We start from the raw sequence: 27,098 nt of genomic DNA on the forward strand, positions 1-27,098 counted from the left end.
ATAACGGTATACAACATCGGATATGAAGTCTATCACCGGGCCGAACTCAGCCGTTTTGACCGGTTTAGCCTCTATCCACTTAGTGAATTTGTCCACCATAACCAGCAGATATTTTTTCTTATGGCTTCCTCCTTTAAGGGGTCCAATCATGTCGAGTCCCCAGACCACGAAAGGCCAACTGATGGGGATTGTTTGTAGGGTAGTGGGGGCGTATTACTTTGATTGGCAAAGAGTTGGCGTCCGACACAACGTTGGACAAGGTCCTGTGCATCTGCTCGGGCCGTCGGCCAATAAAACCTTGTACGGAAGGCCTTGCTAACAAGGGCCCGAGCTGCGGCGTGGTGACCGCCGAGTCCGGCATGAATTTCAGCCAAGAGCTACCGCCCCTCTTCCTCGGATATAGATCGTTGAAGGTCCCCGGTGGCGCTTTTCTTGTAGATATCTCCATCATGAACCTTGTAGGCCTTTGAGTGCCGGATAATGCAGCGGGCCTCATTCTGGTCCTCAGGAAGCTCCTTCCTATTAAGGTAGGCCAGGAAGGGTTCGGTCCATGGGGCAATGACTGCCATGATGAGATGCGCCGACGGTGTTATGTCCGTGTTTCCAGGATCCGGGGTTATGTTTCGGTCTGGACTAGTATTGCCATTTTCCCCTGCCACACCACGGATGGCTTAAAGAGCCTTTCGAGGAAGATAGTAGGTGTGACGGGGTCGCGCTTAGCGCCAATACGAGCAAGAACATCCACCGCTTGATTACTTTCTTGAGCCACATGATGGAACTCGAGCCCCTCAAACCGGGCGGACATTTTATGACTGCGTTACAATACGCTGCCATCTTCAGTTCTTTAGCGTTGAAATCTCTGTTTATTTGAGATATTGTAAGGTTTGAGTCCCCGCGCACTTCTAGGTGTTGTATTCCCATGGAGACAGCCATCCAGAGACCATGCAATAAGGCCTCGTATTCAGCTGCATTATTGGAGTCTGTGTATAGTATTTGGAGAACGTACTGGACGATGTCTCCGGTAGGGGAAGTTTAAACGGCGCCCGCTCCTAACCCTGCCAGCATTTTGGAGCCGTCGAAGTGCATGACCCAATTGGAGTATGTGTCGTACTCTTTAGGGAGTTCGGCCTCTGTCCATTCGGCGATGAAGCCGGCCAGTACTCGGTATTTGGTAGCTCGACGTGGTTTATATGTAATGTCAAATGGCAGGAGCTCAATGGACCATTTGGCAATCCGGCCCGTAGCATCGCGGTTGTTTATAATGTTGTTGAGTGGTACTTCAGAGGCCACCGTGATCGAACACTCATGGAAGTAGTGAAGGAGCTTTCGGGATGCCATGAAGACCGCGTATGCTATTTTTTGATAATGAGGGTACCGGGATTTGCATGGTGTAAGGACAGTAGATACGTAGTATACTAGCTTCTGAAGCGGGAATTTATGTCCATCCTGTTCTCGTTCCACAATGAGTACGGCGCTCACCACCTGATGTGTTGCCGATATGTATAATAACATCGGTTCGTCGGCATTTGGTGCGGACATGATTGGATTGCTCGCAAGAAGGGTTTTTATTTCTTCCAGTTTGGCTGTTGCCGCGTCCGTCCACTCGAAGTGGTCGGTTCGCCATAGAAGGTGATAGAGTGGCAGTGCCTTTTCTCCTAATCTGGAGATAAAGCGGCTTAGAGCTGCCACACAACCTGCAAGTTTTTGAACTTGTTTAAGGTCTGTTGGCTTAGCCAGTTGTGACAAAGCTCGGATTTTGGCTGGGTTTGCTTCGATTCCCCCATTGGAGACGATGAAGCCCAGCAGTTTTCCAGCGAGGACGCCGAAGACACACTTTTCTGGGTTGAGCTTGATGTCATACGCCCTGAGGTTGTCGAATGTAAGACGTAAGTCGTCTATTAGTGTTTCCACGTGCCTGGTTTTGATGACGACGTCATCAACGTAAGCTTCTACTATTTTGCCAATCTGTTTCTCCAGGCATGTTTGAATCATGCGTTGATATGTGGCGCCGGTGTTCTTGAGCCCAATGGGCATGGTATTGAAGCAGAATGGCCCGTATGGGGTAATAAATGCTGTTGCAGCTTGATAGGATTCCTTCATTTTGATTTGATGGTATCCGGAGTATGCATCGAGGAAACACAGTGAGTCGTGTCCTGCGGTGGCCTCAATGATTTGATCAATGCGGGGAAGGGGAAAGGGGTCCTTAGGGCAAGCCTTGTTGAGATCCTTGAAATCGACACATAGGCGCCAGGATTTATCTTTCTTTGGTACAATTACCAGGTTTGACAACCAGTCCGGATGCTTGATTTCTCTGATGAATCCGGCCTCGATGAGCTTGGCCAGCTCCTCCCCCATGGCTTGTCGCTTAGGTTCGGAAAAGCGCCGAAGTGTTTGCTTGACTGGTTTAAATCCCTTTAATACATTGAGGCTATGTTCGGCCAACTTGCGTGGGATCCCTAGCATATCCGAAGGGTGCCAGGCAAATATGTCCCAGTTTTCGCGCAGGAATTCTCGTAGTGCGGTGTCGACTGTTGGGTTCAGTTGAGCTCCGATGGATGCTATCTTCTTGGGGTCCATTGGGTGGACTTGGAATTTGATTATTTCTTCTGTCGGTTTGAACAAGGTGGATTTGGGGCGTTTGTCGAGGATCACATCGTCCCTGCCCACCGTGGAGCGTAGTGCGGTTAATTCTTCGGCCGCGAGGGCTTCGGATAGCGCCTCCAAGGCCAGGGACGCGGTTTTGTTTTCAGCGGAGTGCTATGTCCGGATCACTGACGAGAGTGATTATATCATTTGGTCCGGGCATTTTAAGCTTCATATATCCGTAGTGAGGTATAGCTTGGAAGCGTGTAAAAGCATCCCGCCCCAACAGGGCGTGATATCTGCTGCTAAAAGGGGCCACTTGGAAGGTTATTTCTTCGGACCAATAGTTCTCCGGTGATCCAAATACCATGTCAAGTGTGATTTTGCCCGCGCATTGTGCCCCCCGACTAGGAATAATTCCCCGGAAGGTTGTGCTACTTTGTTTGATGCGGCTCCTGTCTATTTCCATTTTATGGAGTGTGTCCTCATAAATGAGATTTAGTCCACTGCCGCCGTCCATGAGGACCTTAGTGAGTCGAAACCCATCCATGATGGGGCTGAGGACTAACGGGACTGGTGCTCGTACCGTTCTGTACTTTGGTTCGTCACTGGCGTTGAATGTTATAGCCGTGTCGTTCCATGGGTTTATTACAGCGATTTGGCAGACTTCGTTGAGCTCGCAAAGTGCCCTTTTGTGCTTGTTATTTGAAGTGAATGTCTCGAAGACTGTCAATACTCTTGGGTCGTCGTCTTCTGGGGGGTGTTGTTCTGGGGCGTCCTTGATAAGGATTTCCTCGCCGCTCTTGGCTACCTGTCGTAGTATCCAACATGCTCTAAGGCTGTGGGTTGCCATGGTATCTATTGTTGTATGTATTTTGCATGGGCCATCGAGCCACCCTTCCAGAACGGTGTCGTGTCGTATAGTGGCTTTGTGTTTTTTGACTGTTGGACTGGGTGTTGGGTTGGGGCTGGTGGTTCCTAGCAAGCTGCCCGAGTTTCCCAGGCGCTTTCCATCGCGCAGTATTTTTTTACGATGGTTGCTAAGTCATCAAATTTTAGTATGCGGTGTCGATTGATGGCGTTGAGGATTCCTTCATCTGCACAGTTTTTGCAGAACGCTGATATTGCGTCCTCGTCACGGCAATCTTTTACCTTGTCCTTGACAAGGAGGAATTTGACCCAAAAGTGGTGGACCTTCTCCTGAGATTGCTGTTTTATACTCATGAGAGCCTCTATGTCCAGGTGGGTGGGTGGAATTAAATCCGAACCCCGACCTAACCGGTTGTCCGGAGTCCGACGACCTTCCAGACTAGACAGTCCGGGTTCCGGAATATCTTCTGATTGTTTGGAACCGCCGTCCGATGCTATGTTCGGAGGGCTGGTTGCATCCTTTCGCGGGTGAGTATCCGGCTCTTCATGAACGTTGACCCGAACATAGCCCGTCTTCAATATAGAAGAAGACTCGTCGTCCTCCTCCAGGACTGCCGCGATCTGGTGGGTGACCGGTGGAGTTTCGGTTTCTCCCTGATCAGTTTTAGGCCCGATCTGATCATAATATGTGACGATTCCCAAAGCGGCAATGCGATATAGGAGCTCGTTTAAGGACGAAAACTCAACCGGATCCATCTGCTTGGAGTGCTCGAAGTTGATGCGAAGGGGATTTTTGATGGCCCGAGAGGTCATCGTCGGCTCCGCGGCCGAATGGGCGATCATAGTAAAGTCGCCCAGCCGAAGGTTTTGGCCTGAGGCCAAAACTACCCCTGCGGTAATGTTGTCTTTAATGACAAGGCGATCCATCGAGCCTTTCATCGACGGAACAGTGGAACTCTCAATGGAAGCACCAATGTCGGTGTCAAAACCAGCGGATCTCGGGTAGGGGGTCCCGAATTGTGCGTCTAGGATCGATGGTAACAGGAGACGGGGGACACGATGTTTACCCAGGTTCGGGCCCTCTCTATGGAGGTAATACCCTACTTCCTGCTTGATTGATCTTGATGAATATGAGTATTACAAGAGTTGATATACCACGAGATCGTAATGGCTAAACCCTAGAAGTCTAGCCTATGAATATGGTAATGAGTATATGTGGTGTCCTTTCCGGACTTCCCCTTCTGTTTATATAGACACCGAGGGGATCTAGGGTTTACATGGAGTTGGTTACATAAGAAGGAATCTTTGGTCGCCAATCTTGCCTTCCACGCCAAGTAGAGTCTAATCCGGACACGGTGCAGTCTTCGGCCTTCATGTCTTCACAGCCCACCAGTCCGGCCCATGGATAACAGGCCGGACGCCCGAGGACCCCTTAGTCCAGGACTCCCTCAGCGGCGCCCCCCTTTCCTTCTCTTCTCTCCTCTCCTTCCTTCCCCCTTCCTCCTCCTAGTAGGACTAGGAAAGGAGAGTCCTACTCCTACTAGGAGGAGGACTCCTCCTCTCCTAGCACGCCCCCAAGGGCCGGCCGGGCTCCCCCCTTGCTCCTTTATATACGGGGGCAGGGGGCACCCTAGAACACACAAGTTGATCATTGATCCCTTAGCCATAACGTCATCATCACCGTCATCACGCCGTCGTGCTGACGAAGCTCTCCCTCGACACTCAGCTGGATCGAGAGTTCGTGGGACGTCACCGAGCCGAACATGTGCAGATCGCGGTGGTGCCGTACTTTCGGTACTAGGATCGGTCGGATCGTGAAGACGTACGACTACATCAACCGCGTTGTCATAACACTTCCGCTTACGGTCTACGAGGGTACGTGGAAAACACTCTTCCCCTCTCATAGCTATGCATCACCATGATAGATCTTGAGTGTGCGTAGGATTTGTTTTGAAATTACCGCGTTCCCCAACATGATCTATGCCAACTCAAAAAACACCATCAGAGACACCTGTAGAGCATCTTTATAGTCTCCCAGTTACGTTGTGACGTTTGATAGCACACAAGGTGTTCCTTCGGTATTTGGGAGTTGCATAATCTCATAGTCATAGGAACATGTATAAGTCGTGAAGAAAGCAATAGCAATAAACTAAATGATCATAATGCTAAGCTAACGGATGGGTCTTGTCCATCACATCATTCTCTAATGATGTGATCTCGTTCATCAAATGACAACACATGTCTATGGCTAGGAAACTTAACCATCTTTAATTAAAGAGCTAGTCTAGTAGAGGCATACTAGGGACACTTTGTTTGTCTATGTATTCACACATGTACTAAGTTTCTAGTTAATACAATTCTAGCATGAATAATAAACATTTGTCATTATATGAGGAAATATAAATAACAACTTTATTATTGCCTCTAGGGCATATTTCCTTCAATAATGCTATAGATCAATGGGGCAATCTCATGTATCCTCTACCCATGTAGCCAACGGTCCTCCCAGAAGAGCGTCGTGAGCCCATCATGTGTGGTGCTCCTAGTGGCTGCCTGATAGATGAGCATGGAATCCTTAGGAACTTTGATGTTGAACTCATTCCAGGGTCTGGTCATATCTGTTCTTTTAAGCTAGGGCCATCTAGACTGCATGGCCACATTCATCCAACGCAAGTCACGTAATCCTAAGCCACCTGCCCATGTAGGAGCACAAACTGCGTCCCACGCCACAACACAGTTTCCACCCTTCGCTTCCATCCTTCTGCACCAAATGAATCCTCTACATATCTTGTTTATAGCTGTCTCCTCTTGTCATAAGATGTTTTTAACAACTCAATATACAAAAGGTTGTTGGAGATGCTCTAAACTAAGCCACACGCACGTGAGATACCGGGGTATCTCGACCTCGCCTTTCCATCTTTTTTTAAATATAAACATCGCCTTTATTCATTGGAAATAACAATTTTATCGTTAATAAGAAAAGTTACAATCTCATCCATAGGTTCCTCAAAACAATCTCTAGTCACAGAAAATCTATCTAATCTAGCAAGTTCGTGAGCAACTTTATTTGCTTTCCTATTACAATGCTCAAAACTAATACGCAGAAAATCGCACACCATAAAATAACAATCATCAAAAACTGCCGCCGCCACTCCCACTGAATGTCCTCCATTATTCACAGTGTCAACTACTTCCACATTGTCGGAGTCAACAACAAGACGATTACATCCCGCCCTCTGTGCAAGTGATAAGCCAGATCTTAGAGCCAACGCTTCTGCTGTTAAGACATCTGCGTAACAATCCATCCTCTAGTTCCCCCCAATAATGAACCTTCCTTTGTCATCTCTAAGAACAACCCCTGCTGTACCTCTAAGCATGTCCTGATCAAAAGAGGCATCAACATTCAATTTCACAAAACCCACGGGAGGTCTTTCCCATCCCCCTGTTCTAATTGTTGCCCTCGAGGAATGAGCTTTAACATAATTTGCCGCTATAGCACGGGCTCCCATTGAGGTTTGGTATGCATCTTGGGACTTTCCCTCATGAACTAGCATCCATTTATTCCACCATAAATACCAGGCTGTTATAGCAATCAATTCATGTGCATTATGGGTGCCTACTTTAGATAGCTCTTCCTCTGGCATAAGAAGTAAAAACTCAAGAACTGACTCTCCCGCACGATTAATAACACAAGCTTTACTGATGGCCTCATGCAATCCTAGTTTTCTCCAAACATCTTTCGCCTTCTGACTAAGAAACAACATGTGTTTTGTATCTTCTGGTCCATTCGAACATGATGGGCAGATGGGAGAAACTTTCAAATGTCTATTAGAAAGTGTGGCACGACATGGTAGTGTTCCGTGCAAGGTACGCTATATGAAAATCTTCACTATTGCTGGACAAGATAATTTCCAAACCTTTCTCCAAATAGGATTGACATTTTCCCCCATACCATTTGTGTAGTTCAATTTCCTCTCATGTTGTTTGGTCCATCCCTTTAAGTAAGCTGACCAAACCGTGAAACACCCATTCTTTGTGTAATTCCAAGCAATGAAATCTGTCATCTTATGCATGGAGAGGGGGATCGCTAGCACCCTTTGAGCATCAACTGGCCACAATGTTTGTCTAACTAAATCTTCATCCCAAAAATTGGTGACCGGATTGATAAGGTCAGCAACTTTTGATAGCAGGTGCCCTCCTCTAGGAGTAATAATTTTCCTATTTGCACAGTTTGGGATCCATGCATCTTTCCAAATATCAATATTTAGTCCATTTCCAACTCTCCAACTATAACCATTTTTGAGAGAATCAATGCCCGTCATAATGCTTTGCCAAGTAAAAGAAGAACCCTTTTTTAAACTTGCATTCATTATGTCGCCATCCGGGAAATATTTGGTTCTCAAAACAGTGGCACATAGAAAATCAGGGTTATCAAGCAGACGTCACGTTTGTTTGGCTAACAAGGCCAAACTAAAACAGTGTATATCTCGGAATCTCATTCGACCTTGATCTTTTGGTGCACACATTTTCCACCAAGCCATCCAATGCATTCTCTTCTGATTGTCTTCGTCACCCCATCAGAAATACGACATCACACCAATGATTTCTTTGCAATATTTTTTAGGAATTTTAAAGACGGACATGGCATAAGTTGGGATAGCTTGTACAACCGATTTGAGTAAGATTTCCTTTCCTCCTGCTGATAGCAGTTTTTCTTTCCATCCACTAATTTTTATAATAATTTGATTAATTAGGAATCGGAAACAATCGCTCTTGTCCATACCCACATTTGCAGGCAAACCTAGATATTTGTCATTAAGGGTTTCAGTCATAATATTCAAAATAGTACAAATTTGTGCCTTGTTTTTCACTTTTGTGTTGGGGCTAAAAAATATACTAGATTTTTCAACGCTCACAACACCTTTCCATCTACTAAGAAACGAATTCGCGCCGCCGTAATGCGGTTTGCAGCGCGGCCGATAGCGGCCGGCAGCTTTGCCGCCACATGTACCACCACAATTTAAACTCCCCGTTCTATATTTGCGATACTGTTTGCGCTAGGGCCGGGCATAGTGGGCGATGCTAGCTCCCGCTAGCTAGTGCAACATAGCCTGACCTAATCATCTATGTTAATACGTTGTCGTATTAATTAATAAAACTAAGTACATGCATGCATGATGCATGCTAACTCCTTTCCTTATCTATGTTTCAGCTAAGCTAGCTAGTGCTGTCTTGCCTGCCAACTACTACTAAGATATCCTGTACGTAGTACTGCAAGCAATGTGGAGTATATATATGCTAATCAGTTAAGCTGCTGGTCGACAGCGATGGGATAGGATATCCATATCTCTCTGTTGTACCCCAATCGTTTCCCGACATTTGGGTCCGCAAGACAAGAGATCGATCGATTTCGACGGGGTGAGAAAGCAAAGCAAGGGCACTAAGCTAGCTAGGTTTCCATCCATCTATCGTCGACCCATGCATGCTTGTGACGGTATTTGACCAGCCAATGGCGTGCCCTTCTCATGCAAAGTGTGTGAGCACTAGCGCACAGTCATGCATGCTCGGTTGCTCACAAATATCTTATGTACTAGCACAAGCAGTGCCCCACCGTTGCTCTATATGGTTTCCCAAATATTTTGCTCTCATCACAAATTTGTGCGAAATCCGTTAGGTGTCATGCATGGTCTCTTTTTAGTATTCGAGAGGAGAGAACAATATGCATCTCGCTCATGGTTATTCACATGCTCTCTCATCTTCTTTTTGGATGGGTCGCTTGCTTTACTAATAATTGTACAATATCCAAACCAAAGGTTTGGTATGACACGATGCGTGAGAACAGAAACATAGCCCGATGAGAGGGAGACTAGCTGGGCATGCACATGTACGGTGGTGATCGCCTCAAGCTCACACATGCTACCCACGTGGACGGCCAAAGCCGAGCGCAGCCGGCTGGCCTAACGATCGACGTGTTTATTACTTCGCTCAGGTCCTGCTGCGTTGCCGTTCTAAAGAAAAAGGACTTCCCGCGTTTTTTGACGCCCGTGGTGGCACTAGCGGAGCTGCCCAAACTTTATTAGGCGGGCCAAAGGGAATCATGCTGAAGGAAATCATAAAAAATTTGCTCTCAAAGTCTAGATTCACCTTCACTCTTCGGCCTTCTTTGGTTCATAGGATAGAAATTTTATAGGAATAGGAAAATCATAGAAAGTGAGATGACATGCATGTCAATTCCTATAGAGAAAGAAATGCCATTTGATGCATATGATAGGATTTTTTCCATTGAGTCTAGATATTGTTTTTTTTCCTTCAAAACGTGAAGGATTGATTTCTATCCTACATAAAAATAGGAATCCATTCCTACAAACCAAAGAGCTTCAAAGAAAATTTTCTTTTGCAAATCCTATCCTTTAAAATTTCTAGAAAAATCCTACAAACCAAAAGGAGGCCACTGTTTTTTTTGGGCATGGGAGGGCCATGGCACAGTTTTGTTTACAGGTAGCTCCGCCCCTGCGTGATGGTACGTACGCAGCACGCCTTCCCACCGCTGCTGGTCCAAAGTAACCACTAGAAGTAGTTGCAGGCACGGATTTAAAAAAAGTATAAGATCCATGAATACTAGCATCCAGTACATATTTTTATAGAAGAATCTCACCCCACTAGGCTACAATCTAATAGTTCTCAAGGCACGGATTTTACACTGCGTACGTACGTGCAGCTTCGGTAAAAAGGCAGAGACGGGCTAACTGAACTAGTTTACTTGCATGATTACAGCTTTGTGGGAGGCTATGCCCACCTATTTGTCTAGAACTTGCACCCTTTATACATAACCAAATGATTTATCGCCAATCAAAACTCTGCTCCGACTTTAGGATCCTGCCAGGATCGTTCGATCCGTGGTCCATGCCAAATCATGCTTAGCTTTTGATCAAAGTGTATTATAAGTAATATATATATACTTGGAAATAAAGTAAGTGCTGTCGGTAAGCAAGATGTGTCAAGTAAAGGATGGGTTGGACTCCTTGCCGGTCATATAACTCAATGATGATTTATCTTTCATTTTCCAAGCCGGGCCGGGGCATGACTTTACTAACTATATTTTGTTGCACTCTTGTTTTTCTAGGTGATAAATAGAAACAAGGGATCATTCAGGAAGAGACTTTTTCGATCGAAGCAGTAGATAAATGAAATGGGAGCCAACATGCAGCTCATCCAGAGAATGCTTCGTACCGCTCCATATAGTTGCACAAAGTACAATTAGGTAAGTTCATCATTGTTGCTTTTACCATCTACTCCTTCCGTCCCATAATTGAGAGCAATTTTACACCAATGTAATGTCAAAAACGCTTTTATATTATGGGACGGAGGGAGTTACACATTAGACGTTGAAACACGAAGAGATATAGTGTGATATAATTATCCTACACAACCGAATAGTCCAGGTGATATGCACTAGCATATTTTCCTCAGCATGCAAACATGACACTTAAACATGCACTCATGCATGAAAAAGGCTATGCATGTAAAATGTATTTCCATTCTATTATGCTATCTATATTCAATAATAATTTTACAACTAAATAATTACCAAATAAAATAAATCATATGTATTTTTAAAAATATCATATTGGTAATCTAAATAATCATGTTGCATCCAGCTGAATCTCATTAAAATATTGCAACGTGTTCCAGTGGCATCACCTAGTGTAATATCAAGTTTTTAATCACACTAGTGTAGATCCATCCATCGCACATGGTTAAAATATCCCATCACACGCGCAACAATGAACCGTCGGCTTGCGATGGTGTTAGATTGGTGATTCTATGACACACGATATAGTAGATCATGTGCGATAGGGGAGCCCATCTCACATGATAAGTTCAGATGGAACGTTTGTGATGGGATGAGCCACTTCACACATTTAGCCAAAAAATTACATGTGAGATAGGTCATACATTGTAGAAGATCATTTTGGAGGAATCGTGTGCGATAGGATACTCCATCGCACACGTCTAGAGAAGAGCAATTGTGTGGGATGGTTTTATTTATCGCACATGGTTCTTTGTAAGGAGCGTGTGTGTTGGTTCGTCCATCGCACATGCTGTCTACGTCACAATCGTGTGTGTTGGTTCGTTCATCACATACGTTGTTTGTGTCACAATCGTTACACAGGACATACTTCATATCCATCAAATGCCCACCATGATTTTATGATTGAAATCATAATACCAAGGTACACAGACATCAAACTAATCATGTACCACGGAAGCAATCACATGTAACATCTAAACCGGTGTAAAGTGGCATCATATATGGTAATAGACAGACGAATCTCATCTAAAAAGTTGCTGATGTGGAAGGCGAATATTGCGCCTTTCGGTGATCTTCAAGGTGCACACAACTCTAGGCCAGCGCCTATGGATGATCACATGCCCGTCCTTTGCCCTCTTGAGAAAGACTTCAATATTGTATCATGGGTGCCGTATGAATACATTCCTTGCCTCTTCAGCATACAAGTGTTTTGAGAGGTAACGATAGGTGAACTACTTTGGAAGGAATTGAAATCAAAGATATTCATCAATTTATTGTCTAAAATTCCAAATTATTGTCTAAATTTTCAAATATTGTGTGTAAGAAAAAAAAACATGGTAAGGAAGTTTGTACCATCCTATAGTCGACTGATGTCTTATTCATTTTGAAACAAATAGTTTGTTCTTTTTCGTCGCTAGTTTCTTTATCCTCACAATATTTCCGAGTTTCTTGACTTACTAATATGCATGAATATCTCATTTCCATGTACGCAAAATGGGTCAAAGAGTGGGTCTAAACCAATGACACCAAGATCTACATGCAAGACCTAAATATTTAAAAGTTTTCTGCAAATGAACAATATTGTACTATAAGCCAAAGAACCATGCAAACTCGATGATAAACCTCAACGTCTTCGGTTGCTACGTTGCAATTACAAAAAGTAGATATTGATCGGGGTAAACAAGAATTAGCATATTATCAGTAATAGCTTGAGGAACACAATACTAATCAAGAGATTTCAACCATGGAAAGGCATGTTAACAACAACATTATTAACACCAGACAAATATAGCCACTCTATATGTTTCTCGTGTATATAGTATAGTCAAATTCAATTTATTTTTCACACATATAACATTACAAAGTTGAAACCAATGATTGAACTAAACAATACACAACTGAATATCCCATTACACAATTGCAAAACTGAACTCAAACAGTGCATATAATACTTAAATATCACATTCTGTAATAACATTAAATTGGGTAATTGACTAGATCTTTTAGAGGAAAGGCAAAAACAACCTCGTATATTAAATTAATGAAATCCAATAAAAGGCCAACTAAAGATAATTAACTAGGCATAGTTAGCTCAAACTAGGTCCAAGTAAGCTAAAAACGAGCTACTATTTGTTGGAGGATGAGATGACGATGGGCTCCTTCCCCTTAGAAGAGATCAAGGCCTCCACATCATGGGTGCCCTCCTTGTCGTCAGAGCATACGATGATTGGCACTACCTCATCCTGGTGGGTGGCATATGCTAGTAAGGGCACCAACACATTGGCTCTGTACTTGAGATATGTACGAGCACGCTCACAAAACACCTCATCGTAGTCATCACCCATGGCTTGGAAAAATTCCAAAGCCATATTAATTAATGGGTATAAATGTGCAGCAGCGGTAGAGCGCAAGTCATTGAAGGTCTCCTCGACGACCTAGAGCTCCTATAGGATCTTGGGGTCTGCGCGCATGGCAGCCACCACGGCCTCCTCCACGCGTGCAACTGTGCACTCTTTGCCTCTCCACAGCCAGATTCTCGTGGAGTTCCCAGGCATGCGTGGTCGACCATAACAACGACCAATGATGGTTTGGGTTAGGAGGAGGGGATGTGGATATGCATGGTAAGTGTCGCGACAACGGTCGGGACATCGAGGAAGAAGGAAATGGAGAGGTGGATTATCTAACTCAAATGAGGAGGCAATCACGCATACAACCAGAGCTTCATCGTGGATGAGTGAAGGTGAGGAGTGAAATTTTTGCACGCATTCCACCATTGTTTAAACGGGAAATTGAATTTTTTCCCCTTAGTTGTGCCGGCCCATGGGTTTTTCCCTGACTTTTGTCCTGAATGCAAATGGCATGCACATAAGTAACGGTCAAAGTTATTTCAATATTCATAACAAATTCATGTGAACTCAAAAAAATGCAAATGAGATATCAGAATGTTCAGAAAACATCACTAATATGTTCATGTCTTAATAACATTAATAACCCTAGGTAGTTTAAATGGTACTTTTGTCCTGAATGCAAATGGCATGCACATAAAGGCAATGTTTTTCTGAACATTTTGATATATTTTTTTGCATTTTTTTAGTTCATACAAATTTGTTATGATTTTTCTAAACAATGGCCAAATGGTCTAAGGGCATTCGGTGACCTCGGAGATAAATCTAAAGGCAAAACTGAGCAAAGATGAAAAGTAAGGGCAAACCCCGTGGGTTGGTTCCAACACTTTGGCCTTAGCATTTGGAGGGGGGCGATTTTTAGATCCCATTGTTGTAACTAAATTGAACTTTCCTGAAATATTCTTTTGAAATAGGCATTAGTTCAATGAGATATATGCTATTATGGATTACCAATACCACTCAGGGATTACATGCACTTTCAGAGGTAGATAATATTATTATACTAAATTTTATAATAGAACAATTGTAGATAACAAGGGTATCGACCTTGCTAGTTGCACAAGACAATTTTGAAATATAATAAAAATAAAAATAAAAGAGTCTGTAAAAGTTGTTGGAAGGTGATTATTATGCTAAAAACTGGATTGGGGTTCATAGTTTCACCAAGTGCATCTCTCGAGTATATAAAAGTGCAGTAACATAATCATGTGAAAAAGTATATAATAAAATATTTTGTGCTCATGCCAAACATATGAATGTGTTGATTCTACATATGTGTTACATCCATAATAGTACTAGACCAAGTCACCCTCTAGATCCTATAGCTAAATAGCATGTCCATAGACCGAGATCCCTTTGCGCCATATGGACATTAAGTATGAACACATGTAATTGTTTTGAGCAAGATGGCATACTTTTGTTTATGGAATTCCAATGAATCTTCTAATAAACCATAGCTCTTAGTGGCAACTATTCTATACAAGCCTTTTCCACTTTCTGTCACTATGGTAGATTACTTGCAAGATTCAACCCAACTAATATACACCTCTCCCACTAATGATTACTAATATAAATTGACCAAGAGTAAACAAGCACCTAGAGATAAATATACATCTATAAATCAAACAAGATGGCATTCATGTATCTAAACATAAGGAAATAATCCATTGTATGATCAACATCACCACTATTAATACATCGGATTAACCATAATCATGTAGGGAAGCTCATATATATGGCTATTGTATTGATAATCTAAACACATCAAGAGGATAGATTACACTTTGCTACCAACATGAACCCGTAGTCCAGGTGGTGGACTACTCACACCTCATCTTGGAGCACGAGCATCAATGTTAATGACAATTGAGATGACTTCCCCCTCTGGCAAAGTACCAGATCATGGTTGAAATGAAGATCGCCTCAGAAAAACGATGTGGTGGCGGCGGATAAATGCTCAACAATTAGGGTGAAAGTTTCGGGACATCTGTAGGCTATCGGGAACCAAAGCGACCTGAGGGAACCCAACAAGCCATAGTCCATGTGTTGACCCCACCAGGGGATGGACCTTAGCCCCTGGTCTTCCTCCGACACAAAATTTCCCTACAATTTTTTTATTTTTCCTCAGGCCTTTTTACGGCAATTCCTTGAAATTCCAAAAATAGCAAAAATAGAAACTGGCACTAGTTACTATGTTAGTCCAATAAAATTTAATAAAAGGTATGCCAAAGTGTATAGAATTGATAGCAATGTAGCATGAACATAAAAAAAATTATAGACTCCCTCACAGGTGTCGAAGGGATAGAAGAAAAAAAACAGAGAAACTAGTTGCCCACAGCCCTCCCCCACCTCTCTTCGTCCCGAGGTAGGGGAAACTGGGATGCCTTCCCAGTCGTATGCCGAATCAGATATAACAATGATGTATAATAAGCAATTGTTTCCCTTGTATTTGGGTTTTGTTTAATTGAATGTGAGGTGACCGTGGATTCTTTTGGGGCAAATGTGCAATGCTTGCGATTTAATGGCAATTTTCTGAAATTGGAGTGATCGACCAATGATGACGAATCATTTCTCAATGCAATGATGGATCAATCGGGAGAAATGGTGTGATCTTGATGGCACATTGTTGTCGCTTTTGGATCATCAGTCTAGTCAAGATACAAAGTTTGATCAATTTGAGGCCACCGAATAGTCAAAGAAGATGAAAATTCACATGGAGGCAAATTTACGCCCGATGAGGATGTTGCGCTTGTCCTTGCATGGCAATATATCATTTTTGATGCGATCGCAGGGAAAAATCAATCAACAACAAAGTATTGAAAGTGCATTGAGGAACGTTTCAGATTTCATCTTGGGAAGAAAACAAATTGTACTCTCAATTCTCTCACAAACCACTGGGGTACGATTCAACAGATGTGTGACCATTGGATGGATTGTAAGGAGCAAACGAAGGATGCTCCTCCTAGCAGTGTCACCGTTGATCAATATGTAGCAATCCTTTGTTCATTTGTTTGTTTTAGGATGAGATAGTCCAAGATAGGTACAAACAAATGCCAAAGTTGAATGGCAAACCTTTTGGTCTCCAATATTATTAGGATTTGGTTGAAGAGCACGAGAAGTGGAAGACAAAGGAATGTTGATGGTAGTCAAAAAGCTGGGAAGTGCGCCATTTCCTCTCAGGGAATGGACGATCATGTTGATGGAGATAAAAGGACAAAGGAGCCTAGAAGAAGGGATGGAGGTGCGTAGGCTCCAAAATCAACAGGGGGCGGAGGCGTGTAGGCTCCAAAATATGGAGGATCGGGCGAGAGTTGAACGCATAGCCAAGTAAAGTCACTGTCGCGAGGCATGCGACCTCGAGTTTTATTTTTGCCTTTTTTCAGGTCGATGTTGTTCGGCTGTTGGATTTCATATTATTAATAATATATGGTTGTGTGCATTGCTTGATGCAGAGGCTAGGGGCCATCCTCCTTTACGGAAAAACATTGGATCCAAACCAAATGGATCTAATGGCACGAGATTTTTGGCATAGTAGCGAGATTTGATCATTAATTTCAGGAAACTCGAAGGAGGGAACAATGGACAAGACAGAGAAGGATGGGAGGATGCACACAGTGGGAACATGTGATTTGTACATGCCGTTGTGCTTTTGCTTGTGAAATTTTTGAGAAACTATGTGCATATTTGCTTAATGTTGTCAACGTTTAAATTTGAAGAGAACCGAAGTGTTTGTATTATGAGGGTTGAGATATATGGCAACTTTGAGTCTGCGCATCGCATGTGATGTCACCATATCTATATGAAACGCACTCCATATAACGGATGGCGATCGCCCGCTATGGCGCCACATCTGCTAGAGGTGCTCAAAGTATGCTAGGATGGGGGTCGAGTACTTTTCTAGTACGTGGGTGTAGGAAAAGTGTGCGCGTATGGGTGTGTTTGAGTTGTGTGTGTTTACCTTGCAGTGTCCCAAAAAAATAAACATAATTTGTGTGTATTTGAATGCAGTGACTTCATCTTTATAGATGAGTGGGAAAACATTTGTACTTGCATCAGTGACGGCCGAGGGGTACGGAGCGGCTGGTAGACGGCAGGTCCCCGAAACCTAGGGCTCTCTGGCGGCGCTAGGGTTTGGAGTGGAAACCAATCGGCGGCCGCGGAGCTCATCGGCGGGCCGCCCCGAGGACTCAGTCGGGGTGACGGCTACACCACCGGCGACGGAGGCGGCGCAAGGGGACTCTGGTTCGTGAAGGAAATATTCCCTATAGGCAATAATAAAGTTATTATTTATTTCCTTATATCATGATAAATGTTTATTATTCATGCTAGAATTGTATTAACCGGAAACATGATACATGTGTGAATACATATACAAACAGAGTGTCACTAGTATGCCTCTACTTGACTAGCTCGTTGATCAAAGATGGTTATGTTTCCTAGCCATAGACAAAGAGTTGTCATTTGATTAACGGGATCACATCATTAGGAGAATGATGTGATTGACTTGACCCATTCCGTTAGCTTAGCACTTGATCATTTAGTTTGTTGCTATTGCTTTCTTCATGACTTATACATGTTCCTATGACTATGAGATTATGCAACTCCCATTTACCGGAGGAACACTTTGTGTGCTACCAAATGTCACAATGTAACTGGGTGATTATAAAGGTGCTCTATAGGTGTCTCCGAAGGTACTTGTTGGGTTGGCGTATTTTGAGATTAGGATTTGTCACTCCAATTATCGGAGAGGTATCTCTGGGCCCACTCGATAATGCACATCACTATAAGCCTTGCAAGCATTGCAACTAATGAGTTAGTTGCGGGATGATGTATTACAGAACGAGTAAAGAGACTTGCCGGTAACGAGATTGAACTAGGTATTGAGATACCGACGATCGAATCTCGGGCAAGTAACATACCGATGACAAAGGGAACAACATATGTTGTTATGCGGTCTGACCGATAAAGATCTTCGTAGAATATGTCAGAGCCAATATAGGCATCCAGGTCCCGCTATTGGTTATTGACCAGAGAGGTGTCTCGGTCATGTCTACATAGTTCTCGAACCCATAGGGTCCGCACGCTTAACGTTCTTGACGATATAGTACTATATGAGTTATGTATGTTGGTAACCGAATGTTGTTCGGAGTCCGGGATAAGATCACGAACATGACGAGGAACTCTGGAATGGTCCGGAGATAAAATTTGATATATGAGATAATAGTGTTTAGTCACCGAAAGGATTCCAGAATTCACCAGAAGGGGTTCCGGATGTTTCCCGAAATGTTTGGGTACGAGAACACTTTATTTGGGCAAAGCCCACAAGGTTTTTGGAAAGCGCAAAAGTAAGTTTTGCGGAGTCCAGGGGCCAGATGCCAAGGTCCCTGGCGTCTGGGTCCAGACGCCGGAAACCCTGGCGTCTGGCCCTGGAGTCCGAGAAGGACTCTTGTCTTTCGGGTGAAACCGACTTTGTGGAGGCTTTTACTCCAAGTTTCGACCCCAAGGCTCAACATATAAATAGAGGGGTAGGGCTAGCACCCAAGACACATCAAGAAACATCAAGCCGTGTGCCGGCAACCCCGTCCCCTCTAGTTTATCCTCCGTCATAGTTTTCGTAGTGCTTAGGCGAAGCCCTCTGAAGATTGTTCTTCACCAACACCGTCACCACGCCTTCGTGCTACCAGAACTCATCTACTACTCCGTTCCTCTTGCTGGATCGAGAAGGCGATGACGTCACCGAGCCGAACATGTGCAGAACTCGGAGGTGTCGTGCTTTCGGTACTTGGATCGGTCGGGTTGTGAAGACGTACGACTACATCAACCGCGTTGATATAATGCTTCCGCGAATGGTCTACGAGGGTACGTAGACAACACTCTTCCCACTTGTTGCTATGCATCACCATGATCCCGCGTGTGCGTAGGAAAATTTTGAAATTACTACGTTCCCCAACAATGGCATCCGAGCCAGGTTTTATGCGTAGATGTTATATGCACGAGTAGAACACAAGTGAGTTGTGGGCGATATAAGTCATACTGCTTACCAGCATGTCATACTTTGGTTCGGCGGTATTGTTGGATGAAGCGGCCCGAACCAACATTACGCGTACACTTACGCGAGACTAGTTCTACCGACGTGCTTTGCATACAGGTGGCTGACGGGTGTCAGTTTCTCCAACTTTAGTTGAATCGAGTGTGGCTATGCCCGATCCTTGAGAAGGTTAAAACATCACTAACTTGACGAACTATCGTTGTGGTTTTGATGCTTAGGTAAGAATGGTTCTTGCTCAGCCCGTAGCAGCCACGTAAAACTTGCAACAACAAAGTAGAGGATGTCTAACTTGTTTTTGCAGGGCATGTTGTGATGTGATATGGTCAAAGCATGATGCTAAATTTTTTTATATGAGATGATCATGTTTTGTAACCGAGTTATTGGCAACTGGCAGGAGCCATATGGTTGTCACTTTATTGTATGCAATGCAATCGCCCTGTAATGCTTTACTTTATCACTAAGCAGTAGCGATAGTCGTAGAAGCATAAGATTGGCGAGACGACAACGATGCTACGATGGAGATCAAGGTGTCGCGCCGGTGACGATGGTGATCATGACGATGCTTCGGAGATGGAGATCACAAGCACAAGATGATGATGGCCATATCATATCACTTATATTGATTGCATGTGATGTTTATCTTTTATGCATCTTATCTTGCTTTGATTGACGGTAGCATTATAAGATGATCTCTCACTAAATTTCAAGATAAAAGTGTTCTCCCTGAGTATGCACCATTGCCAAAGTTCGTCGTGCCCAGACACCACGTGATGATCGGGTGTGATAAGCTCTACATCCATCTACAACGGGTGCAAGCCAGTTTTGCACATGCAGAATACTCAGGTTAAACTTGATGAGCCTAGCATATGCAGATATGGCCTCGGAACACGGAGACCGAAAGGTCGAGCGTGAATCATATAGTAGATATGATCAACTTAGTGATGTTCACCATTAAAACTACTCCATCTCGCGTGATGATCGGACATGGTTTAGTTGATATGGATCACGTGATCACTTAGATGATTAGAGGGATGTTTATCTAAGTGGGAGTTCTTAAGTAATATGATTAATTGAACTTTAATTTATCATGAACTTAGTCCTGGTAGTATTAGCATATCTATGTTGTAGATCAATAGCTCGCGTTTAGCTCGTCTATTTTATTTTTGGGATAAGTATATTTTTCGTCCTCAAACTCTGGCGATAGTATAGGAATCGTCCCTCAACTCCGAAACCGGTAAAACTCAGTCCCTCAACTATTTAAACCGGATACTTTTCATCCCCCGCGGCACTTTGGTTTTGCTATGACCTGGACCCGGTTTTGACTAAAACTGTGTATGTGGCTGGTTTTGACCGCCATGTCACTTAAGTGTCCCGAAATCTCTCTCTCTCTCCTGTGCATTCTCTCGATCCCCATCTCACACACGAACCCTAAACCTAGCAGCGGCGGCGGCGAATCGCTCATGGGATGCGGCGGCCGGTGGTGAGGTGGAACTACGGTGACGCGACGGCGGGGCCTGTGAGGCACGGCAGTTGCTGGTCGGCTGGGTAGGGGAGCGGCAGCAATGGCGATTCAAGCGGTGACGGCCTTGACCCACGACAAGGAGCTCGATTGCCGGAGGTAATTTGTGCGTGCACTCATTGAAATCTTACATTCAGGAGCAAGGGCAGGCCTCACGTTGTGCTTGTCTCTTGTATGAACTAGGCCAGTCAAATGGATCCTGGAGACGTGCTATTCATCAGATTTCATTTTTAAGGCCAGTTTTTGAATGATGGGAAAACACTTGAATATAGTGGGGGAAAAGAGGCCATGTCATTTGTTTATCGCAAGAACTTCTGTTTTTTTATCTGGTTCAGAGTTTTGGTATGCACTGCCAAATAAAGGATGACAAGATGTTTCATTGGTTATATCCTGGAAAAGAGATGGTTTGTGGTTTAAAAATGGTTGCTTTAGACACCGATTGCAAGCATATTAGAGATTGTGTTGCTGTTGGAAGTATAGCTGAAATATATGCGGAGCTATATCCAAATTCTGAAAATGACGAACACGACAGGGATCCAGGCAGAGATGTTGAGCTTCTGATGGGTCCGAATGCTAGTAGTGAATCAGAGGGAGATGTAGATCATTTTGTCGCATTGGCTACTTGTCCACCTGCAGACAATGATTGTGTTGCAATCAGTAACTCAAAAGAGCCTGAAGAGGAAAATTCAGATGCTGCAAATGAAAATTCGGATGTTGCGCATGAAAATTCAGAAGAAGATGAAGACGAGGATAGCAGCGAGAGTGATTACTGCCCTGATGATGACATCATTTCCGATGAAGATGAAGAGGCTGTCGAGATCAACGAGAAATATAAGGAGTATAAGGCAAAGATGAAGGATGGACAACTAGAGCACCTTGATGATGCTATGCTGGATGGTGGGCCTGCAATAGGGTCATCAAATAAGGTGGGGGAGGAAAATGATGGAAATGGTACTGCATATGAAGATAGCTCTGATTTGTATGATTCATTCGATGAGATTGGCAGTGATGGTGAAGTAAAGACATTCAAGTCTAGATATAGAAGGTTCAAGGACAAAGGGGATGTACCAGAGTTTACTCTTGGTATGAAGTTTGATGGCAAGGAAGAATTTAGGCAAGCAATTATCAGATATGGTCTGCATCACAAGAAGCTTATCAGATTTCCCAAAAATGACAAGGCAAGAGTTAGGGCAAAGTGTGATCGGCCAACATGTCCTTGGGTATGTCTTTTGAGTAAAACCACTAGATCATGTAGTTGGCAGATCAGCTCTTTTCATGATGTTCATTTATGCCCAAAAAGGAAGGACAATAAGGTAGTTAACTCAACAAGAATTGCTGCCAAGTATGACAAGCTAATTAGATCTAATCCAATGTGGAAGATTTCAAGTTTGAAACAACACATTCAAGAAGATATGTTTGCCAATGTGACTATTGCTCAGGTGAAGAGAGCTAAGAAGATTGTGATGAAAAAGTGGCTGGATGCAAGGAAAGGTCAATATAGCAGAATATTTGACTATCAGTTGGAGCTATTAAGGAGTAACCTAGGTAGCACAGTAGTGGTTAAATTGGAACCAAATCAAGTGAAGCCTATCTTCCAAAGGATATATATCTGCTTAGAGGCATGCAAAAAAGGGTTCATGGCTGGCTGTAGGAAGGTTATTGGACTTGATGGCTGCTTTTTCAAGGGAGCAACCAATGGAGAGCTTTTATGTGTAGTAGGGAGGGATGCCAACAACCAGATGTACCCTTTGGCTTGGGCAGTTGATGAAAAAGAGAACAATGATAGTTGGGACTGGTTTTGTTCATTACTTTTCAGAGATGTGAATGTGCTAGATGGTGAAGGTTGGGTGATTATATCAGATCAACAGAAGGGTATCATCACCGCAGTTTCAAACTAGGCACCGGGGGCTGAACATAGGAATTGTGCCAGGCATATTTATGCCAACTGGAGGATGAAGTTCAAGAACAAGGAATGGCAGAAGCCATTCTGGGCTTGTGCAAAGGCTGCAAGTGTTAGCTTTTTCAACTATTGCAGAGCCAAGCTTGCTCAACTTACAGTCCTTGGATCTAGAGCAATGTTGAAAACTGATCCAAAGCATTGGTGTAGAGCATGGTTCAAACTAGGTAGCAATTGTGACTCTGTCGACAATAATATGTGCGAAAGTTTTAACAAGTGGATAGTAGAAGCTAGGTTTCTCCCAATTCTTTTCATGCTAGAGACAATCAGGAGAATGGTGATGGTTAAAATACAAGAGAACATAGACAAGTGTGAGAAATGGGATGATCCTATATGTCCTAATATAAACAAGAAATTAAGCAAGGCCATCGATGTATCTGGTATATGTCATGCAGTTAGCAATGGAAATAACTGTTTTGAGGTGCAACATGGATCTCAAAGGTTTACAGTTGATCTCAATCAAATGACCTGTAGCTGTAGATATTGGCAGTTATCTGGTATAGTTTGTGCTCATGCCGTCTCTGCAATCCATCAACGCACCAATCAGTTACATGGTTATGTGGCTAGTTGTTACTCAGTGGAAGCATTCAAGAAAACCTATGCATATTGCCTGCAACCAGTTGAAGGACCCCAAGGTTGGCCAGAATCAGACAAGCCTAAACCACTAGCCCCTGGATATGTTAAGATGCCAGGAAGGCCTCGGAAAGAGAGAAAAAGAGAGGGTACTGAAAAACCAAAAGCTACCAAAGTTTCGAGGGTTGGAACTTTGATTAGATGCAAGAAATGCAAGTGCACTGGTCACAATAAAACTACATGTCTAGGAAATGCCGCTTCAAGTTCAAATGGAGCAGCTACTGTTGGACAAAATGCAGCTTCAGGAAATGCCGCTAGATCATTTACCAAGTCCAGAAGCAATGCAAAAGCCTCCAAGATGTCTAGTTCCCAGGTACAATACACATAACCATGCTGATGTTAAATCTTGTAAATGATTTTTTTGCTGATGTTAAATGTTTCTTCCCTTGTTAGGCAAATGTGAAAACATCCCAACAAAGCACCAGCCGAAAAAGAGCATCTACAACTGATGAGAACTTTGGTCCTATGCAAAAGAGGGCACATAAATCCCTAGGACTGCCTAAGCACAAGATGAAGGCTTCCTCCAATATTGCTGTAAAAAATGTGACAGTGAACGTGCAGTCTAGTTCATCATTTACAGTCAATGTTACATCTGGTGCTGCAAGTGCTCAAGTTGGAGGAAATAAAAGAGCAAAGAAAGTCCCAGCAAAACTACTGGACTAGTACTGTACTTGTACTGATGTTCCCTTGTGGTTATGTCAGAATTCATGTTTATGGTTGCTTGTAAGAGTAATCAGTACTATCTCTCATTTGCTTTGTCAGACTGAGAAATTCCCTTGTGGTTTGCTTGTAAGACTAATCAGTACTATGTTTGTGGTTATGTCAGATTATGTTTGTCTTGAAATCTGTTCTGTACTCTGTCCAAACTGGACAAACATGTGACTGAAATGTTCTGAGCAAACCCAAATTTTCATAAATAACATAGGACAATTTACATGGCACATTCAGTTCTCGTCTACTTGTCTACAATTGCTACATGACACGATACAGAACAACACTGATAAAACACATCAGTACAACAAACAACATCACATTCCTCTTCTTTTGCACATGTAATTCGGTTGTCTTGTGCAACAACAGCTCATCCTTCTCCATCAACATCCGGTCCTTCTTACGCAATGCACGCCTTAGGGGCTCCATTTCAGCATAATCAGCAATCCTTGCCATCTCAAGGTCATCTCTTTCAGTACATACCACTTGCTTCTCCTTCTTCAGTGACAAAACAGCATCTCGGAGATCGATAATCAGTTGGGCGAGGTGAGGAGGAGTTGGATCATCGACAAATTCGAACAAGTTGCATTTGTTGGGAAACTGCCAACAGAAAACCTGAATTAATCCCCTTCACAATGTACATAATAAGCAACAAATCATGTGAAAATTTGTACAGAATTTTACTCACCCGATCTCTCATGCATTTCACATACCTCCTTCCAGGATTAGCATTGCTCCATGATATCCATCTTGCTGCCTTGTTGCCACAGTCGCACTTAATCGCCGGCTGATAATCCAATGGCCCCTCACGGTAGGGAATGGGGGAGGAGCGACCGAGAGGGATCGATGGTGAAGAACAAGACCCACGGGAGCGACTTGAAGTGAGCGAGGTTGCCATCTGCTTGCCCAGCCAAGGGATTCAACGGGCGACCCCAGCCTGAATCGCCGTCGCCGCCTAAATCGCGCTGCCGTCGCTCCCGTGCCCAGCCAGCCAGCCAGCGTCGCGCCTCACAGGAGCAACCGCCGCGCCTCACAGGCCGCACCGTCTTAGTTCCGCCTCACCGCCAGCCGCCGCAACCGCCGCCGCCGCAGCCCATGAGGGATTCGCCGCCGCCGCCGCCGCTGCTGCTAGGTTTAGGGTTCGTCTGCGAGATGGGATCGAGAGAATGCACGGGAGAGAGAGAGAGAGATTCGGGGACACTTAAGTGACATGGCGGTCAAAACCAGCCACGTGTACAATTTTAGTCAAAACCGGGTCCAGGTAATACCAAAACCACTTAAAGTGCCGCGAGGGACGAAAATTATCCGGTTTAAATAGTTGAGGGACTGAGTTTTACCGGTTTCGGAGTTGAGGGATGATTCCTATACTATCGCCAGAGTTCGAGGACGAAAAATATACTTATCCCTTTATTTTTTGATATGTTCCTAGAGAAAACTAAGTTGAAAGATGTTAGTAGCAATGATGCGGATTGGATCCGTGATCTGAGGATTATCCTCATTGCTGCACAGAAGAATTATGTCCTTGATGCACCACTAGTTGACAGACCTATTGCAGGAGCAGATGCAGATGTTATGAACGTTTGGCATGCTCAATATGATGACTACTTGATAGTTTAGTGCACTATACTTAACAACTTAGAATCGAGACTTCAAAGACGGTTTGAACGACATGGATCATATGAGATGTTCCAGGAGTTGAAGTTAATATTTCAAGCAAATACCCGAGTTGAGAGATATGAAGTCTCCAACAAGTTCTATAGCTAAAAGATGGAGGAGAATAGCTCAAGCAGTGAGCATGTGCTCAGATTGTCTGGGTACTACAATCGCTTGAATCAAGTGGGAGTTAATCTTCCAGATAAAATAGTGATTGACAGAATTCTCTAGTCACCATCACCAAGTTAGTAGAACTTTGTGATGAACTATAGTATGCAAGGGATGACGAAAACGATTCCCAATCTTTTCATGATGATGAAATCGATGAAGGTAGAAATTAAGAAAGAGCATCAAGTGTTGATGATTAACAAGACCACTAGTTTCAAGAAAAGGGAAAAAGGAAAGAAAGGGAACTTCAAGAAGAATGACAAGCAAGTTGCTCCTTGCTACGTCTCGAGCTAGCGTTGGTTTTCCCCGAAGAGGAGGGGGTGATGCAGCACAATAGCGTAAGTTTTTCCCTCAATTTTTGAGAACCAAGGTATCAATCCAGTAGGAGGTCACGCGCAAGTCCATCATACCTGCACAAAATGGTAACAACTCGCAACCAACGCTTAGGGGTTGTCAATCCCTTCACGGTCACTTATAGAGTGAGATCTGATAGAGATAATATTTTTGGTATTTTTGGTATAAAGATGCAAAGTGAAAAGTAAAAGCAAAACAAGTAAAATAAAGTAATGGAGATTGATATGATGAGAATAGACCCGGGGGCCATAGGTTTCACTAGTGGCTTCTCTCAAGAGCATAGATATTCTACGGTGGGTGAACAAATTACTGTTGAGCAATTAATAGAATTGAGCATAGTTATGAGGTTATCTAGGTATGATCATGTATATAGGCATCACGTCCGTGACAAGTAGACCGACTCCTGCCTGCATCTACTACTATTACTCCACTCATCGACCGCTATCCAGCATGCATCTAGAGTATTAAGTTAAAAACAGAGTAACGCCTTAAGCAAGATGACATGATGTAGAGGAATAAATTCATGCAATATGATAAATACCCCATCTTGTTATCCTTGATGGCAACAATACAATACGTGCCTTGCAACTCTTTCTGTCACTGAGTAAGGACACCGCAAGATTGAACCCAAAGCTAAGCACTTCTCCCATTGCAAGAACTACCAATATAGTTGGCCAAACCAAACGGATAATTCGAAGAGACTTGCAAAGATAACTCAATCATACATAAAAGAATTCAGAGAAGATTCAAATATTATTCATAGATAAGTGGGATCATAAACCCACAATTCATCGATCTCAACAAACACACCGCAAAAAGAAGATTACATCGAATAGATCTCCACGAGAGAGGGGGAGAACATTGTATTGAGATCCAAAAAGAGA

General features: G+C 43.5%; 1 protein-coding gene across 1 annotated transcript; it reads left to right on the forward strand.

The window, feature by feature from the left end:
• Positions 1-23,225: 23,225 nt before the first annotated feature.
• Positions 23,226-24,050, forward strand: LOC123081888 (uncharacterized). Its single transcript, XM_044504401.1, has 2 exons — positions 23,226-23,641; positions 23,722-24,050. Exons 1-2 carry the CDS (start codon positions 23,381-23,383, stop codon positions 23,989-23,991), a joined length of 531 nt encoding a protein of 176 aa, XP_044360336.1. The 5' UTR covers positions 23,226-23,380; the 3' UTR covers positions 23,992-24,050.
• Positions 24,051-27,098: the final 3,048 nt, after the last annotated feature.

The sequence above is a fragment of the Triticum aestivum genome, chromosome 4A (assembly GCF_018294505.1).
Source record: "Triticum aestivum cultivar Chinese Spring chromosome 4A, IWGSC CS RefSeq v2.1, whole genome shotgun sequence".
NCBI lineage: Eukaryota > Viridiplantae > Streptophyta > Magnoliopsida > Poales > Poaceae > Triticum > Triticum aestivum.